Consider the following 18,597-nt stretch of genomic DNA (forward strand, 5'->3'; position numbering starts at 1 on the left):
GGCTTTTTTTTTTTTTTAAATCTTTTGATTGGAATTTGATGCTCTGTGCTCTGCCTGGGTTACTAAGGTGAAGCCCAGATCCAAATAGAAAACAATGCCCCAGGGTTCTGAAAGTGAAAGGGCCATTGTGTGGCTCTTCAAAGAGGAAGGCTGTTGCCCAATATCTGTCCATATCTTCTCCAGCGGTGCTGGCAGCAGAACATATTGCCTTTTAGAGACTGATGCTTTAGCTCTCTGAAACCTGGTTGGGGGGGTTGTTTCTGGCCCCACCCCAGGTAAGTTGGAAGAAGAACAAGCGGAAGTGGCTTCAAGGTCAGGCATGTGGACCTTTGTGGACACGGGCTTTGTGACGCTTGGCCTCTGGGTCTTTGAAGTCTTTTCCTTCCCACTCTCTGGATGTCCTGTGTCCTTTCTGTCTCTTTTGTTCTTATCTATCCAATCCTGGACCCAAGGCCCTCCCATGCTCCTCAGGATGTCCCCCAAAGGACCTGCCACTTCCTTGGCTAAGGGCAGCTGAATGAGGACTTTTGTAGTCATTTGACGTTTCTGTGCCCACATCCAGTATAACACTGAATTTCTACACTGCTATGATTTTCCCAGTAATCATATGTAATAGTTCTGAGAAAGTGAGCAGAGTCAATGAATCTATAAAGATGTCAAATGACGGCAATGCCATGTGTGCATTCTGCGGTGTGGCATAGTTGGGTAGGGACAGCAACCACCAGGCACGCAACAGCAATGGGTGAGCCTTACCCATGTGCTATTAAGCTAAAGCTAGAGTGAAACAGGACTTAGCACTGGCGCCTGTTATAAGAAGTTCAAAATGACCAAGTTAAAATATAGTCTTAGAAGTCCAGGCAGTGCCACGTTCTCCTTGTGGGATAGAAGCAGGACAGGCATGGGGAAGGCTCACAGCCTGGTCCTGTATCATTTCTTGGTCTGGGTACTATTCAGTTTGGGTCAGAGCTGTGTACATTTTAAGTTGTATGATTTTGATCTCCAATTGTATTTTGAGGAAAATATAAAGATGACTCTTATTGATTTTGCATTTGATTTGCTTGTTGCAGCCAGTACAAGTCCACAGGTCTCCAAAGCACTTCCCCCAGCCTTGTGATCTAATAGTGTTGGTCACAGAGAACCACAGGTCTCTCCTGGGTGGTCCTCAGCACCTTCTCCCTGGCCATTACCAAACACCATGAGATCCCAGGATGCTATAATGGAGGCCTTGTTAGTCGTGACTCCTCCAGGATGGGGAAAGCTCCCCTCCATGGATTTCCTTTGCATATCCCTTTCAACTCAGGCACCCCTGGTTCTCTCAGATGATGATGGCCCTTAGCCCATCCCATGCCTGGGGTCTTCCATATCCTTCTGTTCACAATCTTCAGCAGCTGACATAAAACTCATGCAGCATAAGCATTCTGGAAACGTGAACTTCTAAGTCTTCCCCCTTGAAATTTTCTTTCCTATAGCCTGGATGACTGGGACTGTGCTCACAATAATTTTTCCCCTTGTAACCAGGTTGACATTAGTCACATTGGTTCCCTTCTAAGCACTCCCTATTTGTAAATTAGGACAGCAAATCCCGAATCCTGGAGCATAGTGTTCACATGAACTACAGGGGAACAGGTATTTATGAATACTCTTGGGTGACATTTTCAGCCCTTGCCCAATACATAGTCAGTAAGCTGAGATGTTGAAGAGAAAACATGTCATCCCTTACTAGTATCCCAAATAACACAAGGCTTGAAAAACTTCAAAGAAACACTAGCAGTTTATTGATTTCCTATATTTTGACAAAGCAAATACATGGTGTATCATACAAGGAAACTGGACTTGTTCAGCACAAGATTCTCATACAAGATGGAGCAAGGACAGTGAGGGCTGGACAGAGGGTCCTGGATGCTGCAGCAAGCCTGAAAGTCAAGGGAGACACAGGGCCTCTGTCCTTTCTCATTTCGTCTTAAATTGTAATTTGCTTTAGGCATGGAGAAGGAGGCAAATTTGATTTAAAATCTGAAGATAGGTCTGGGATACATAAAGTCCAGCCAGCCCCTTACTCCCTGCTTCTAGGAATGTATTCATAAGTTCCTGTAATTTTGCCCCTCAACAACAGGCATACATTGGGCTGAGCCCACCTGGCCAGCTTGAGATCATGAAAAAAGTTACTATAATTGAGCCTGACCCCTGGGTGTCTAAGACCTGCTTCATCACCAAAGCAAAGCAAAGGGTGAGCCTACCAAATCTTCCTCCCAGGGAAAGGAAAACTGAGCCCCTGGGCTGCAGGAAGTGAGGACTTTGCTGGGGGATTGGGTGGGAACGCCATTGTTCAGGGCCTGCAACAGTTTCACTTGTTGACTTGAACTTTCTGCATGATTCTCTCAAACTTACTGAGTAAGTGGATAGTCTCTAAAGCCCAGGACCTGGGTATCCTTTATCGGGTGGACATACACTATATGGGGGCAGGGATTTGGTAGGTTTTATTACTATTGTACCTTAAGTGCTTCCTTCAAACGCTGTCTGTACGGAGTAGTGTGACAATGACATGTTTTAAGAAATAGATTGTTTTGGATTCCAGTGACTGGCAAGGGAGATCACAAGAAGCATATGCAAGGATAGTGTGTTGGGACAACATCCCACGCTGGTATTGGAGAAGAGGTGAGGTAAGAGGCAGATTCCCACATGAGCCAAACAGGGAAGGATGCTGCAGACTCACAGTGCCGGAACACACTGGCTTAGGACACCTCCCGGGGACAACGTCCTCATGTATCTGATCTCCTCCACCTTCAATGGACAGACCTTTTACTAGGCCACCCTGAGCCACAGAGGGTTTTTTCAGTCTTACTGCTCAGGTAAGAAGGGGGCTGGGCCAGGGAGCATTCCATATCCTCCTTGAGAGAGGTACGGCCCTGATCATTCTTGTCCACCCAGCCGAGAAGCGCTAGCCTAGATGTGAGAGTCTCTGGGGGGAGGCTCAGCTCTGTCCCATCAGTCATCTGTCCTAGGGGGCTCACTCATGAGGTTCTCAGACATTCTTTTGGTACTATTGTCTGCAGTTGTGAAGTCTGGGGTCCTATGGTTGGCTGCCTCCACCCCACTAGGCATTTTTGTTTTACAGAAAGAGGCTGATGGCTGGGATGTGGGCTAGCTAATGCCCTAACAGGACACTTCCTTTTCTTGTCTGTCTATCCATCCAGATTCCCTTCCTTCAGCCTCTGGGACCGCCAAAGCACTCCCTCACCTGACACCCAGTAAGCTGGATCTGAGGAACATTACAAATAATTTCCAGTTTTCCTCTCCTGTTCTGTGAGAAGCGTTCCCTTGAAGAGATGAGACAGCATAAGCAATCATCCCCACAGCTCTGGCCTCAGGTGCTCTTCTTACCTCCTTTCTCCAGAAATAGCTGCTTGCAGGCTCTCTCAAGTCTGGGGCTCTGCTGGCTAAAGCTTTCAGGTGGGTGTGGCCCATAAGTCTATAAAGGGAGACACGAAGACTCCCCTGTGCTGCCTGTGAACTGCAAGGATCAGCACACCTAGCCTGTTTCACTTGTTGGTTATGCTTTTAGGCACACACACACACACACACACACACACACACACACACACACAAACACACTCATGAACACACACAGGTACACCACGCACACATACTTACATTATACACATTATATATATATACTGTTTCTCAGAGAAGAAAGTATTGACATCAGATGTAAGCCCCTTTAACTCAGGAAAGTCCCCCCCCCACCCAACCTCCCCAACCCTATAGCCTGCCAGTTCCCCTAAAGAAAAAAAAAGAATCAAAAATTATTTCCATCATCCACAGTTTTCAGGATGCTCTTGGTTGCATCTGAATGTCTCCAAACACTGCGCAGGATGGAGCAGGTAACCCATCCTTAAGGTCCGAGGTCTTCTCAGCTGGGTTGTGTCTTTCTAGAAAGAGAAACTGTCACTTTAGAGTGTAGTGTAAGCCGGGCATTGCAGTGTAAGCCTGTAATACTAGTTACTTGACTGGGGCAATGGAATCACATGTTCAAGGCCAACGCTAGCCTGGGAGACATAGGAGGACCCTATCTCAAGACAAAAATATAAGCAAAGGAGGCTAGAGGTTAGAAGTCAGTGGTAGAATATTTGCCTAGAATGTATTAGGCTGTAGGTTAAAGCCCTAACAACCACAACATGCAGGGTTACAGGTAGTGAGACATTGCTACACCAGACAATCTGCAAACTGCCTCTCACATTTTCTCAAAGGTGTCTGCCTCAATATTTAACTGTGGTTCTTGGCTTCTCTATATGAGAAAGTCTTTGGATATCCATTTAAAATAAAATTTCCTGTACTTCACTTAAGGGCTATCGAATCATAATTGCTAAGACAGAAGGCCAGCATCCCAGTCAATTCTAGTGAATGCTCAGCTTGCAAAGCTTTGACAGAGTATTGGATTTGAGTTTCCTGTCTCTAGGATCATCACCTGGAAACAAAGCTTGTCCACACTAAGTATACACAGAATGAGAATGGGTTTTAAGAAGGATGGAGGGGCTAGAGAGATGGCTTAGTGCTTAAGCACATATGCTGCTCTTCCAGAGAACTAGGGTTTGATTCCCAGCACCCATGTGGTGTCTTACAGATGTCTGTAACTCCAGTTCTAGAGGATTCAATGCTCTCTTTGGTCTCCTTGGTCATCTGGCTGTTACAGGCTATTTGATTACACTGTGAACCCTGAGATTGTGTTAGTTACTGAAAAAAAAAAAAAGCTGTTTCTAATGTGGTGTGGCTCAGTCTTAGAACACACCTTTAATCTATCTGGCTGAAATACAGATATGCTCTTAGTAAATACCTTTAATCAAAAACAATGAAGGTAAAATTAGTTTGAAGAAGGAAACAACTATGATTGGAAGTGATATCTGATTGAGTGGCAGACAAAGTGACAGATCAGAGAAAGATTTTTACAGAACAGGAGACGTCCAACTCTCATGAGAAGACAGAGGAAAGGGAAGCTAGTTAAGGGGCAGTGCAGAAGGCAGTTTTACTGGGACAGTTGTTGCAGAGGCAGGTTACAGAGAGAGAGAGAGAGAGAGAGAGAGAGAGAGAGAGAGAGAGAGAGAGAGAACAAGCTAGACACAGGTGAAGACAGAATGAGCCAGAGAATGAGAAGTAGTCAGAAGACCAGAACATATTGCTAGAGTTAGTTTGAGGCCAAGCAGAGCAATTCAGCAAGAAGCTGAGAGAAGTCAGATTGAATCAGTCAGCTTAGAGAGGAGTCTGAGCCAGAACAGCTGAGTTGAACCAGCCAGCCAGAGTTCAGAAAGAACTAGAAAGGGTGAGCGTGTTTAGCTGTAAGTCTCAGAGGCTGAAAAGATTCTAGGTCTAGATAAGATTGTACCAAAAATAGAAGCTTCCAGGACTAGGCCTATGTTAGCAAATGGAGGAAGTAAAGCTTGGAGACAACAATTATTACAGGAAACTAAAAGTTGCAAATACATGTGGCACACATATGGTACACAGATGCATGTGTAAGCAAGATGCACATACACATAAAAATAATAAAAGAGTTAAAAGAAATAAGAATGGAAAGTGTGCTGTAGCTGACAAAACCCAGAATGACACATAACTGCTATCTCATGTAACCCACCTGTGAATGGCACCATCTGGCGTGTACAGCGGGCAACCTACACAGTAGGCCTACTTTTACTTAGTAGGCCTACACAGACTTCCAGCCCTTCCAGTGTTAATAAAACATTACATATCCCTAATGTCCTGTGATGGATAACCCATGTTCTCAGCTAGGGTTCTACATGGCTGTCCTCCTCACCCTGTCAGTCAGAGCCCAACTGCCTGCCAAGCCAAATGATGCTTCTTCCTAACTGCACAGGCCTAGCCTCCGAGTGGCCGTAGTGGTGATCTGGATGCATCCTTTGCCATGGGGCAGGCCAGTTCTCACCTGCAAGTTGAACTTGCTTGGATAGTCTCTTCTTAGAACCGAGAGGTGAAGTTTCTGAGGCTGTTGGCCCCAGCTATATTTCCCATCATGTTCCTATCGAAACCTTGCTGCAAGGGGAGAAACAGACATGTGATGCACCATCAGACAAGGAGCATGGAGCCTGATGCATGGTCAGGAGACTTTTGGTAACATCCTTGGGTTTATCTAGACTCTGGACATATCAGTATTCTCTGACTACTATGTATATATGCCTGGGCTACAGGAATCTGATTAACAAATCATAATGCAATGAATATCAGTGAATTAGTAAATTGTATTTGGAATTTCTCTTGCACATTTGAGCTTCCTACTTGTGTTTGCAGAAATCAAGCAAGAAACAAGGGATTTTTTTTATTTTTGAGAAAGGATCTCATGTAGTCCACTCTACATAACTGAGCATCCTGTCTAGTTGTATATCAGCTTGACATAACTCAAGTTATCTGAAAGGAGAAAACCTCAACTGAGAAAATGTCTCTATAAGATTTGGCTGTAGGGCATTTTCTTAATTAGTAATGTATGAGGGAGGGCCCAGATCATTATGGGTGGTGTCATCCCTGGCCTGGTGGTCCTGGGTTCTATAAGAAAGCAGGCTGAACAAACCACGGGAAGTAAATCAGTAAGCAGCATCCCTCCATGGTCTCTGCATCAGCTCCTGCCTCGAGGTTCCTGCCCTGTGTGTGTTTCCTCCCCAGCTTGCTTTTGGGCCATGCTGTATTATTGCAGCCTTAACAAAGACACCAAAGATGGTTTTGAATCCCTAAATCTCCTGGAGATTCTCCTGTGTGCCACCACAGTTGGCTTTTCTGGGTCTTAGGTGGCTGAGGACAGACCTAGTGGTTCTTCAACGCCAAAGGCATATGAGTACACTCTTGAGTTGAAATTGAACGAGCTCTGTAACTAAACCCTGAACCTTCCTAGGACATACTATGTTCCCAAATGGCTGGTGTTCCCTTTGTCCAAACTTCTTGCTATGTTGTTCTAACTCAACAGTTGGCAACCTATGGGCCACAAACCCTCTGGCAAACTTTTATCTCCAAAGATATTGACATTACAATCCATGACAGTAGCAAAATTACAGTTATGAAGTAGCAATGTAAATAATTTTATGGTTGGGAGTCACTACAACATGAGGAACTGCATAAAAGGGTCGCAGCATTGGGAAGGTTGAGAACCACTGGTCTAAGCGTTCTCATGCTGGGCCTCTCTCACAGCCCACATACATGAGACACTTGAGGTAGATCTTCTGGTCAGAGCCCTGCTCACACTCACTGATGCTCAGATCTGCTCCTGACTCTCCCCTTGAGTCAGCCTTCCCTTGCTTTGTGAGGTGCACAAGTCTTTCGCTCCCTTCCCAATCTACTGGTACTTCAGTGCAGGGCAAGCGTGGGAAGCGTCTGGCCAGGAGGGATGCTTGGCTATGCTCTTACCTGCCTGAGGACACTCTGCAGCTCCTTGCTTGCCCACATGTCAGACAGGAGTAGCCGGGCAGCCTCTGCAGCCTTAGGTGAGGAGGCACTATACAGGCGGGAAGTGAGTGTGAGATGAGAGTCCATGTGACACAGGAACACCCTTCCCTTGCCACCCGCCTCTTTAGGGTCCAGAGATGTGGGGTGGTCCTGAGTATATGAAAGAGGAACTCCAAGAGAGACAGTGAGCCTGAGCCATTACACAGTGGGACCATCTCACAACCCCCACCGATCTGAAGACCCCTCTGAGGCTGGTCTCCTACCCCTGAATGAAGAAAGAGCCATATGAAACAAAGAAAACATTCTCATGTAATTGGCCTTTACTCTGCTGATCCTTGGACAGTCCCCAGTCCCACAAGTCCCTCAGCTAAGAAGTATACTGTTCCCTCTATGCATTTCTAGGACCTGGAGGCAAAAGCCACAGTCCTTTAGGATTCAGCTTCGAGAACCTCTCCCTCATCCTGTCCCCTGCCTTCCTTAGGCATCTTCTCTGCTCCTTAAGTGCTACCGTGTGTGTGTGTGTGTGGTGTGGTGTGGTGTGTGGTGGGGGTTAGGTCCCTTCTCTACCCACCTGTTGCGGCACAGGTTGAAGACATTGTTGAGCATGCTGTTGGAGAAGTACTGCTTGGCCATCTGAGGCTGTGAGGTCATCAGGTTCCTCACAGTGTAGCAGGCTGACGACAAGATATCTTCAGAGTTGCTGGTATTGCCGGTGTGGCTAGTGAGGAGTCTGGTTACCTCTGGGAACACCTGGTTTCCTATAGGGAAAGGAGTTGAGGAATAGGGTCAGCAATACACAGCCACTCAAGGACCTATAGGGACTCTAATTCAGATGGATTTCTGTAGCTTTATCTATATAAGATTTCTCTCCTATTCCCACACCTCTCTTGGGCCAACTTCCCCTCATAATACTTACACTATGGAACAATTTGAGGAGGACCTTCTAGAAGGCTCTAGAAAGCATAGGCCTGCATGTCCTGTGTGGATGGAGGAGAGGACAGAGGCTCTTACCCATCACTCTGTGCAGCACAGGGTGGCGAGACATGTTGCTCAGCAGAGAGGCCCCGGACCTCACCACATCTGAATTGCCAGATTGCAGTAGACGAGCGATTTGTGGCAAGCCCTTCTCCTTTATTCCAATCAACTGACTCATGCCATTGGACATCTAAGAGAGAAGATCCAGGGAGGAGCTGGTCTGTGGCCTCCAGGCACCATAGTTGGTAGAGAGGCAGATAATCCCAAACAAAACCAACCAACCAGCCAACCAACCAACCAACCAACCAGCCAATAAACACCCCAGCCAGCCAACTAACCAACCAACCAACCAGCCAACAAACACCCCAACCAGCCAACCAACCAACCAACCAACCAACCAGCCAACCAGCCAGCCAGCCAGCCAACCAACCAGCCAACCAACCAACCAACCAGCCAACAAACACCCCAACCAGCCAACCAACCAACCAACCAACCAACCAACCAAACAACCAACCAAACAACCAAACAACCAAACAACCAACAAACCAGCCAACAAACACCCCAACCAGCCAACCAACCAACTAGCCAAAAACACTGAGCCTTTTCTCTTTCATCTTAAAGTTGGGAGGAGACAAAATTGCCCAAGCCTAAGTGACTATGAAGGGTCAGGCTTTACCTGACCCTATGTGTCCCTGTGCCTGGTGGGGTCAATCTGAAACTCATGTGAGTGGGCAGAGAAAATGTCATTTGTCTCTGTCATGGTGACCCAGGATTGGTGTCTAGACCACGAGTGTTCCATCCCCACTCACTCTCAGCTCTTCCATCTCAGACACCTCTCTCTGTATCTGTTTACATGAAACCACATGGCCAAGGGCAAATGAGTTAAAGAAAATCTGATTATCTTCTTCAAACTCCCCACTCTCTGCAGAATCCATTCCTACAGTTACCGGCAGCTTGTCAGAGACCAAGATGGATTGAAAAGGTTCTGGGTCCATACGGAGGCAGAACTGGGATCCCTTGCAAATAAGCCAGCTCATCTGGATCTCAAACCGACAGCCTGGTATGACCTAATGTAGGCCAGTTTGGGGTCCTTTGAAACTCCAGACTCCTCCTTCTTACAACTAGGGAAGTTACCTTGACCCTCAGGATACCTACTGCTGCCCAAGTCTCTTTTGTCCTAAGTATATCTGGGGGACAACAGCTGGATATCTACCAAATACCCTCTGGCTTTACCCTACACCATTCGGTCCTTAAACTTCCAGGCTGATTCTATCCCAACTTTCTCTGAATCTGCCCGTTCCTCAAACTTGATTTATCTGTAAGTTCATCAAATGGGGATTTCTCTTGACAAAGACACTCCTCATCCCTGTCTCCGACTGCATGCAGAGCCCAAATGGTCAGCACCACAGGGCAAGAGATTACAATGTGGGCATGACCCAGAAGTTCTCAGAGGGCAGAAATGCATCTGCCCCTGTCACTGCTGTGGTGATCAGCCTAAGGCCCAACATGTTCACATCTGTAGCTCGAAGCTTACTAAGAGCCGGATGTGTTTGAGAGACTCAGCCTGGGAACAGAGAGTCTGGTGGAAGATGCAGGGGGTAGGCTGGAGAAATGGGAGAGTGGGGTTCCTTACCAGTCCCTTGCTGGCTGTCAGGTTCTGCAGGGCCCCAGCACAGGCCTCCAAGGTAGCATCTTTCTTGCTCTTGCCCATGAGGTTCAGGTAGGTGCGGATGGCATCTGAGTGGTACAGCCAGCTGCTCCCCTTGGGGTTGGTCTCTTCCTCAGGAAGTGGGCAGTCATAGTTATTGTTCTGTAGACAGACAGCATTCCAGTGAAGAGTCTGATGATATAACTGCCTCCCCTCTAATTTTAGTTTGTGGCTTCTTTTGGGAAGGATGGGAGAAGACTGCCCCTCTGTATCTCTTTCTTCTGTACATCCCAGAACCTCCAAAGTGAGGGAATGGACCATGGTTCCCTCTGGGCCACTTCACCCCTGAGCCTCCAATTGTGTAAGGTCACACTAGGGTCTGGCAGCAAGATGCTGAGAATTTCAGCTACTTTGGAGCCTGACTTCTATATCCTGGCTCTTGTCTACAGCATCTTTCTTACAAGGCTCATGAGGTGCTGGGAACCATTTCCAGGATAGTAAGAGTTCTTTCTATTGTTTGCCTAATGCTCAGAGATCAGGGGAAGATAAGGACGGTTCCCCCACTATACAGTAAGAGAATAGAGGCCTGGAGAGTTTGTCCTTGGGTGGTCTGGGCTGCTACAGCCCATGTGTGTCCCCTGTGCCCTCTAGGTGGCACACCCTACCCCAGCTACAGGACTGTAATGTCCTTCCAAGAACAAGGCTTTGACAAGGCTCCATCCTTAGGGTTGTTTTCTGGCTCCAAGGGAAGACGGCTATGGAGGCGGTAGATCTGGTGGGTGCTTGGGGAGGGGGCCCTGGCTTGGCGATGGAGATTGCTCACCATCATCTTGTCAGCCCTGTTGCTGAAGCAGCCAGTGGAGGACTTCTCGGTGTAGGCATTGCGGGTATTGTACTCCAGCTGGCGGTAACGGGTGGGCACCTCGGCGTCCAGGCGGTAGGAGAGGTTATGCAGGATACACATGCAGTTCTCCACAGACTGGGGGCAAGGAGAGAATGCCTGAGTACTGTCCCAACAGACTTCCGGACCTACCCTGAGCGTTCAGAATGGCCTGTACCACTGTCAGTCTGGAAAGATCTCACAGGTACACCCTGGGAACTGGACGTAATTCCAGCCTCTGTAACTTCCTGGCTGTATGACTTGCTTCACTTTTATGGGCCTCAGTTTCCTCAACTGTAAAATGGGCTAGCCTTACCTTTCTTGGCTAGTGGGCTAGATTATGTACTAGGTCCTTAGTTCTGCATCCCACAGAATCAACCAACCACAAATTGAAACTAGTTTTTTTTTTTTTAAAGTATTCCTGAACACTTATAGATTTCTTACTTGGCACTATTAGTAACTATTTGGCACCTATATTAAGTTTTGTAAATAACTTGTAGATGATTTAAAGTACACAAAGGAGTGTGTATAGGTTATATGGAAATATAACCGCGATATGTTCTTTTTTTTAGAAGGGCTTGAGACTGTGAATTTAGGTGTGCATGGGAATTTGGACCAACGTCTGTGGTTACTTAGGGGCAACTGCACATGAAAAATACCAACCACGGAGCCTTGCACATAGCACGCACAGCAAAAAGTGGTGATCACTTGCATTGCTACAGACCACATGTGGGGCAGAAGACTGAAAGCATCTTCTCCAGTCCCTGTTCCTTCTGGTTTTCAAAGCATCTAGTCACTCCAGTCTTTGCTGTCCCCTCTTCCCATGGTCACCCCCTCAGCCTCTAACATCAAAGATGCCGTGCACAATGAGACCTGGCTCAGGCCTCCACAGCAGCATTTGGGTTCCCAGCTGCATTTGCTTTTGGTGAGCCTCCAGGCTAGGGCTGGGGTGGCAGAGTTACACTTTGATCAGCACTTGGTCCCTGTTAGGGTCAGACTGAACCTGACTTCTACTGCTCTGGGGGTTATCTGGGTAAAGGAGGTGTGCACGAGCAGGAGGAAGAAGAGCACTTTGTCCTGCAGCTTAACGACAAGGCTGTTTGTGGAGGGCCTGTTATCACTTCCGGTAAAGGAAGCAGGAGATTGACATCTCCCTCCATTGATCTCCCTGGAGTCCTGGGTGTGGTGACAAACTAGACCTCTGTGTCCTGAGCTGTGCCCAGCTATGGTGGAAGTATCCAGTCTCCATTTATCTTTTCTCCACAAACTGCCTTTCAATCTATGCATGCCCCTGCATCCAGAAGTCTAGAGAAGGCAGAGGGAGGCCTTCCAACGGTGTTTCTGGAGGTGCTGGTACAAGTTTCATCTTGGAAAGGAAAGGGGCCTCTGGGAGCACTCTTGTGGGCTAACCACCACAAAAACAATATGGCTCCAGAGCCCAAGCAGGGAGCATTTGCATGTTCCAGATGTCTCCTCCACCGTTCCTGCCTCTGCTTGTGTCCTTAGACGGATTCCACAAGCACTCGGACTCATGGGTTAGGGGAGAGAAATGTCAGGACTAGGAGAGTCCCCGACTTCATTGTGTGGCCCGGTGATTTGTAGCTATGGGCAGAGACTGCAGGGTTGGGGATGGAGGTGTCACCAGGGGCCTGCACCCTCACCTTGTCATCACAACGGCTGGCAGCCACACAGTTCTGGACATAGGCCATGAGGGAGTCAATGAGCCCAGAGTAGTTCCTCATAGTCTGGCGGCCAGCATCAGCTGAACTTAGGTTCCTGTGGTAGAAAAAGAACCGGGGAGGAGGAGCATGTAGATGAATGGGGTGATGAGAGGGCAGGGCAGGGGTGGGCAGAGTGCAGTGGGCATGCGCATCGAAGAGCAGCAGAAAGCACAGGGCAGAATATGAAAGTTGTGGCCCGAAGAAGATACAAAGAGAGAAAGATAAATGATGAAAAAATTAAGAAGGGAAAGATCCAGCCACGTCTGTCTGGCCCTAGCTGAAAGGGGCCTCCTCTGAACTCAATTGTTTCTGTCACACGTAGTCCCCAGGCACAAGCCTCTCAAGGGCTCCACTGCACCTGGCAGCCCAGCTCCTGCTCTCTAGTGGCCATTTGAGGCACAAGCGTTAGAAGCTGCTGCTTGCTGTCTTTTTGTGGAAACAAAGTAGATCTGAGGAGGTGCTGGACCAGAACTAACCAGGGGTTAACCTGGGGTCTAGATGTAGTTATCTTTTATAAAGGTGTGTTCATTCCTAAGAACTATGGATCCTCTTGCCCTAGGTGTTGTGTATCGTGCATGCATAGGATGTGTGTGTGTGTGTGTGTGTATGTACTGTCACACCCAACAGATATGTGGTCCCATAAAGTCCTCACTTACTCTGCCATTTCATGTACCCAGCCTCTTTGCCCTCTGGAGGGTGTGGCTGGAGGCTGGTTGGGAGACGCACAATGGGAGACACAAAGCATATACTAACTTCCATTGTGACAAAGTGAGACCCTAAAGGGGGCTTTGTTCCATGGTTTCCACACTCCATGCAGGTACCCACCCCGGGAGCTCTGAGAGCAGGCACATCCAGATCCCACCACGGCTTTGCCACACCCTGCTGTGGAACTCAAACAACATTGGGCAAAGCGGCACCATCTCCATGCCAATGAACATGGCAAATGGTTTCAGCACTCGGCAGGAGGTGACTCACGAGCAGCCAATCAGGAGACTTTTTGTATAAAAGAATGTTCTTCAAGATAGCACAAGAAGTACATTTTTCTGTGGGTGGAGGAGGGGATTTTAGTTGAACCAGTTTGAATATTCAAATGCAGGGCATTTCCACTCTTAGATTCCCAATGCTATCCTCTAGATCCTTTCAGGGTGTTGTTGCAAGGCATAGCCAGACTCACAGACATTGGTAATACCTGACTCTTTGTCCTGGAGCCAGCCCACAGAAGGCAGGGCCAGACTGAGTGGTATGTTCTCTAATGTTGGCCGAAATGGAGGCTGACTGCGGAAAAGCCTGAGTGGAAAGAACTTGCGTGCCCTCTTCTCTCACCTCAAGCAGCCTGTGGCATTGAAGAAGACCTCAGGGTCCACTACTTCCCGGGACATGTTGCTGTTACCATCACACCAGCCAGAGAAAGGAATGATGACCCGGTCAGTCAGGACGGGCAGGGCATCGGCCACCAGCTCCTCCTTCAGCTCGTCAGTGGAAGACAGGTTCCAGAGTAGCCCTGGATACAGACATGGTTAGCTCAACATGGCAGGCTCTGAAAACCTGAGGTACCTGAGTGGCACTGCTCTGAGTCTGGCAAATCTGCTCCAGCAAATGGCTACCTTCCAGGTAGGCTCGGCCCATCAGACCCATTGTCTGACTTCCTCATGATCCTGTTCTCAATGCCTACGTTGACTGCAGGTTCTCTGAGGTCTGAGAACATCTCAGAGTTCTGTCTAGGTAAGACTTATGCACATGGACAGCTCCTAAAATACAGTCAATTGGTTTTAACCACACGTTTTGGAACTTAAAACAGCTTGATGGTCTCTGTTTTCCATTTGAAACAATACATGGAGAATATCAACCATAGCGGTGGGTTTGTGACTCTGAACATTCTTGTCTTCTTCAGTCCACTTCAAGGTCTTCACGGTGGCTTCTCCATCCTGTATCTTACCTTGAGTGCTTCATGTACTTCATGAAGGCAGAGTAAGTGTAATATAAACAGCCATCCTTTGGGATCCACTAACCCTGACCCATTGGCTTTGCTCTCCTTCTATCATCTGCAAATCTCAGTGCCCACTACATAAGGCTCGCACCCCAGCCTTGAAGATGCCTTCTGAAGGGTGCCACCACTTCAACTGAAGCCAGTGCCACTGAGCTCCTGAATTGTAGCTCAGTGAAACCCACACAGCTGTGCCTTGACCTAGCTTAGAAGGACAGGTTAGAGTCACACCCTGCCACCTTGCTCATTCCCTACCCCGGTTTCCCTTCTGGAATACCCTACCAGTTAACTGTTTCTGGATCTCCGTGCTCCCGCTTCTCCTCAGGAGGCTGACAGCCTCACGGATCCCATTCTGCCTCCTGGTCTCCAGCTTGTTGGTGGTGCTTCTGAATACCAGGTTTCGCAGGGCCCCGGCAGCAGCCTGCTGGACATTCTGATTGGGGCTGCGGAGAAGGTCCACCAGCTTGCAGATGCCCCCCAGCTGATAGACCTGCCAAGAGAGTTGTCATATTGATTGTTTAAAAGAAGGGAGGGTGAGACAAATTTTCTATGCTCAAAGTAACTTATTCTAAGACAAAAAAGAAAGAAAGAAAGAAAAGAAAAGAAAAAAGAAAGAAAGAAAAAAAATCAGTTCAGAAGCACACAAGTCAACCACAAACAAATACAGCAATGAGGTTATGGTAATTGACCCAGACATGAAACCCAAAGACCTGAATTCAGAGCCCAGCTCCCTCCTATTCTATTTAGGCCCCTGAGCAAGTCTCTCCTCTGTTTACAGTTACCTTTTCCTCTTCTGGAGCATAGTGAAGGCCAGATGCGAAGTTGTACCTGCATGCACTTCAGAATCCCAACGTGAGGTGCACCACACACAAGGTACCACAGAAACTCTCTTGTGGTAGAAATTTCGATGAAAACCACCCCAGACTTCTAGAAAGCCACTTGTGGTACACATAACTGTACTATGTCTTGTAGGAGTTTTTCCTAGCTGGTCAACATTGAGGGAAGGGTTATAAATGAGCCCTGTTTTCATTGAGGGAAGGGCCTGGGAGGGAGGGAGGGAGTTGAGGGCTGGGGAATAGTCATATCTTCTAGTGGAATCTGAGAAAGTGGGTGCCTGTGAAGCTCACTGAGCCCTGGGACTCTTCCATGGTTGCTGTAGAACACAATCCTCCCGCTAGAACAGCCATTATTATTATCTTCATTGCAGCAGCTACAGCTGCTTGTTAGAGACCCCCGAGATTGTGTTTCCTGAGGGCTGGGGCGATGGGTCAGTGGGTAGGGTAGAAGTGCTTGTCACAGATCCTGATGATCTGAGTTCAGCTTCTAGGATGCACACAGTAGGTAGGAGAACTCACACAGTAGGGGGACTGAATCCTGACAGTTGTTCTCTGTATCATAAACACACACATACACACAGTAAAATAAATAAATAAATAAATAAATAAATAAATAAATAAATAAACGTAAAGATCTAGAAGGTGGGGACAGAGAGAATCATTAAATCTTTCTTCTTCTTTTTTTTTTTTTTTTTTTTTTGACAAGGTTTCTCTGTATAGCCCTGGCTGTCCTGGAACTCACTGTGTAGACCAGGCTGGCCTCGAAATCAGAAATTCACCTGCCTCTGCCTCCCAAGTGCTGGGATTAAAGGCATGCACCACCACCGCCTGGCTGAGTATCATTAAATCTTTACTTGAGAGTCCAGCTACTTCTTCCCACACCCCCTCCCAGAGATACGTAATTCTTCCCAAACTGCACAGGTCTCAGAGGTAATAGAGTGTATAAAATGTGAAAGGTTAGATGAAGACTGGGGGACTCCATCTATACGTCTATGTTGGGGCGAGACTTTCTTGAGGGTCACTTGCACATTTCTAAGTTACCAACTATGCTTTGTAAATAAGCCCAATACACTCATCCGTATGTCAGCTTGTGCTTTGGTGGGATCGGTATTCTGGTCTGTCACTGGTACACTGTCAGGGGTGTTTTATATCGGCTGCTTATTTTATATCTCTCTAGGAAAAGTTCATGTAGCAATGGCAAGTGGGGGAGATGCACCCATGGGAAGCCCACTCAGAAGGCATTCCTTGGCAGGTAAAGATGAAGCTTTGACCTTGCAAGGACAAGAATACTCCTTATGCCAGTGTCTGGGAACCAATTGCACGTGCTTCCTTTCCTCTCCAAATGTGGGGCCCAGGCTGACACCCTAGGACCTACCAGTGAGGAAGGTATGTGGCCTGTTACCTGTTGCTTGGCCGATTCATCCTGGAAGCAGGTGTGCTGGATGTAATAAGCCCCGATGGCCTGGTACTTCTCATCCTGGGAGCACAGGTACTGCACAGCCTTGGGGATGGTCAGCCCACTACATTCAATGTCCTCACTGCAGATTCTGGAAAAGTGGGGTGCAGGGTGTTACAGGGCGAGCATGGGAACCCCCATGAGCAGGCTCTAAGTTCTTCCTTGTACACTCAAATATCACAGCTTCTAGCTGCCCTCTATGGAAACAGAAAAAGGCAGGCTGTCTTGGAGAAAGTCTTGTGAACAGTTCCCTACAAGGAAGGAAAAAGACTGTGTGCTGAGTTTCCTTCTCTTGGTATGAGATCCCTTAAGGCCAAAGCAAGACAGTTACTTTCATACTGTGCACAAACTTGGCCCTATTTCCTGAGATGAAATGCCCCATCTATCCTGTGGTTGTGTTCGTCCCTGGTCTTGGGAAAGTAAAAGAGAGTGGCCTGTCTATTCTGTCTCTCTTTCCCTCCCCAAGTCGAGCTAGATGCTTGTCTGGTTGGTTGGCTTTTGCTTTTTGTCTTTTCAAGACAGAGTTTCTCTGTGTAACAGAACCCTGGCTTGTCCTGGAACTCGATTTGTAAACCAGGCTGGCCTCAAACACTCAAATTCAACAGAGATTCTCCTGTCTCTGCCTCCCAAGTGTGGGAATTAAAGGTGTGTGCCATCACTGCCTGACTTTCAGTTAGCTTCTTACACACACACACACACACACACACACACACACACACACACACACACACACATTCTTACAGTCTGTCTTTCTCATCCTGACACCATATTTGTCTATGCTAGGATCACTTTTATGGGGCTAGTTGCTAAAGAGCCACTCCACCCAACATAGTACAGTCTTTGACTATGTCCTAAAATCCTATCCACCTGATCGTTCTACAGCTGAGAAACGGTTCACAGCTTCTCCATACATTAGGTTCAAATCCACTGCTTAGACAGTCATTGAAGAGCATGCATTAGGTTGAACCACAGCAAATGGCTATTAGTTCACCGTTTTAACTGAATGTTTGGCTTGCCTGCAACCTCTGGCACGTTCCCTAGACTCTGGCAAGAGTCTGTTGGTTGTAGCAAGACATCCTCAGTTCCAGACATGAAGGCCTAGCCCAGGCCTGCTGAGTCTCCCATCCAGGAAGCCTTTCCAAGGAAGGGAATCCTCGACTGGGAACTCCCTGAGCTCCCATGATGTGGAGCCACAGGCAGCCTTTCCACCTGAGTGTGCCTTCCTTCCAAGCAGAGAAAAAAAAAAAAGGTCCCAGAGGGCAGAGACAGACCCTCTGTGGTACCCAGCGCCATCCCACAGATGTCCTCAGCATCTGCAGTGGGAACCCTCTCTTCACTTGTACTAGACTGATGCTGTGCCATAGCTGGTTCTCAAGGAATAGTCACAGTTTTAGTGATCCAACTTCATTTCTGAAAACCATCACTCACCGGGCAGAGTTTTCTGGCCCTGGGCTAGTTGCACACCTGTTCTCTATTGAAGAAACATTGCTTTATCTTTATCAGTCAAATATCTCTTCTGCATGGCTTGTCACTCAATCCTAGACCTCCAGTTGGGGGCAGGATGGTGTCATGATTAGTCTCCCAAAGGGAGGGATCCTGAGTCCTTTCACAAGTTATTCTAAATACAGCCTCATGTACTTCAAGGGGTCTGCTTTAA

The 18,597-nt window shown here is 47.6% G+C and overlaps 1 protein-coding gene across 3 annotated transcripts in view; it reads right to left on the minus strand.

Moving 5' to 3' along the window:
- Nucleotides 1-1,752: 1,752 nt before the first annotated feature.
- Pkp1 (plakophilin 1) overlaps nucleotides 1,753-18,597 on the minus strand; it is a 47,056-nt gene continuing 30,211 nt past the window's right edge. For 2 of the 3 annotated variants that reach the window (XM_034513405.2, XM_034513404.2), the window contains exons 4-14: nucleotides 16,887-17,031; nucleotides 14,931-15,138; nucleotides 13,988-14,165; nucleotides 12,605-12,719; nucleotides 10,887-11,042; nucleotides 10,049-10,225; nucleotides 8,452-8,605; nucleotides 8,012-8,198; nucleotides 7,402-7,489; nucleotides 5,936-6,042; nucleotides 1,753-3,929 (exon numbers count right to left, since the gene is read on the minus strand). In XM_034513405.2, the coding sequence (XP_034369296.1) occupies nucleotides 5,968-6,042; nucleotides 7,402-7,489; nucleotides 8,012-8,198; nucleotides 8,452-8,605; nucleotides 10,049-10,225; nucleotides 10,887-11,042; nucleotides 12,605-12,719; nucleotides 13,988-14,165; nucleotides 14,931-15,138; nucleotides 16,887-17,031 (1,483 nt within the window). In that variant the 3' untranslated portion in view covers nucleotides 1,753-3,929; nucleotides 5,936-5,967. Of the gene's footprint in view, nucleotides 3,943-5,935; nucleotides 6,043-7,401; nucleotides 7,490-8,011; nucleotides 8,199-8,451; nucleotides 8,606-10,048; nucleotides 10,226-10,886; nucleotides 11,043-12,604; nucleotides 12,720-13,987; nucleotides 14,166-14,930; nucleotides 15,139-16,886; nucleotides 17,032-18,597 lie in introns of all 3 variants that reach the window. The other variant, XM_076941258.1, reaches the window with a different exon arrangement.

This window comes from Arvicanthis niloticus, chromosome 10, assembly GCF_011762505.2.
Source record: "Arvicanthis niloticus isolate mArvNil1 chromosome 10, mArvNil1.pat.X, whole genome shotgun sequence".
NCBI classification, from domain to species: Eukaryota; Metazoa; Chordata; class Mammalia; order Rodentia; family Muridae; genus Arvicanthis; species Arvicanthis niloticus.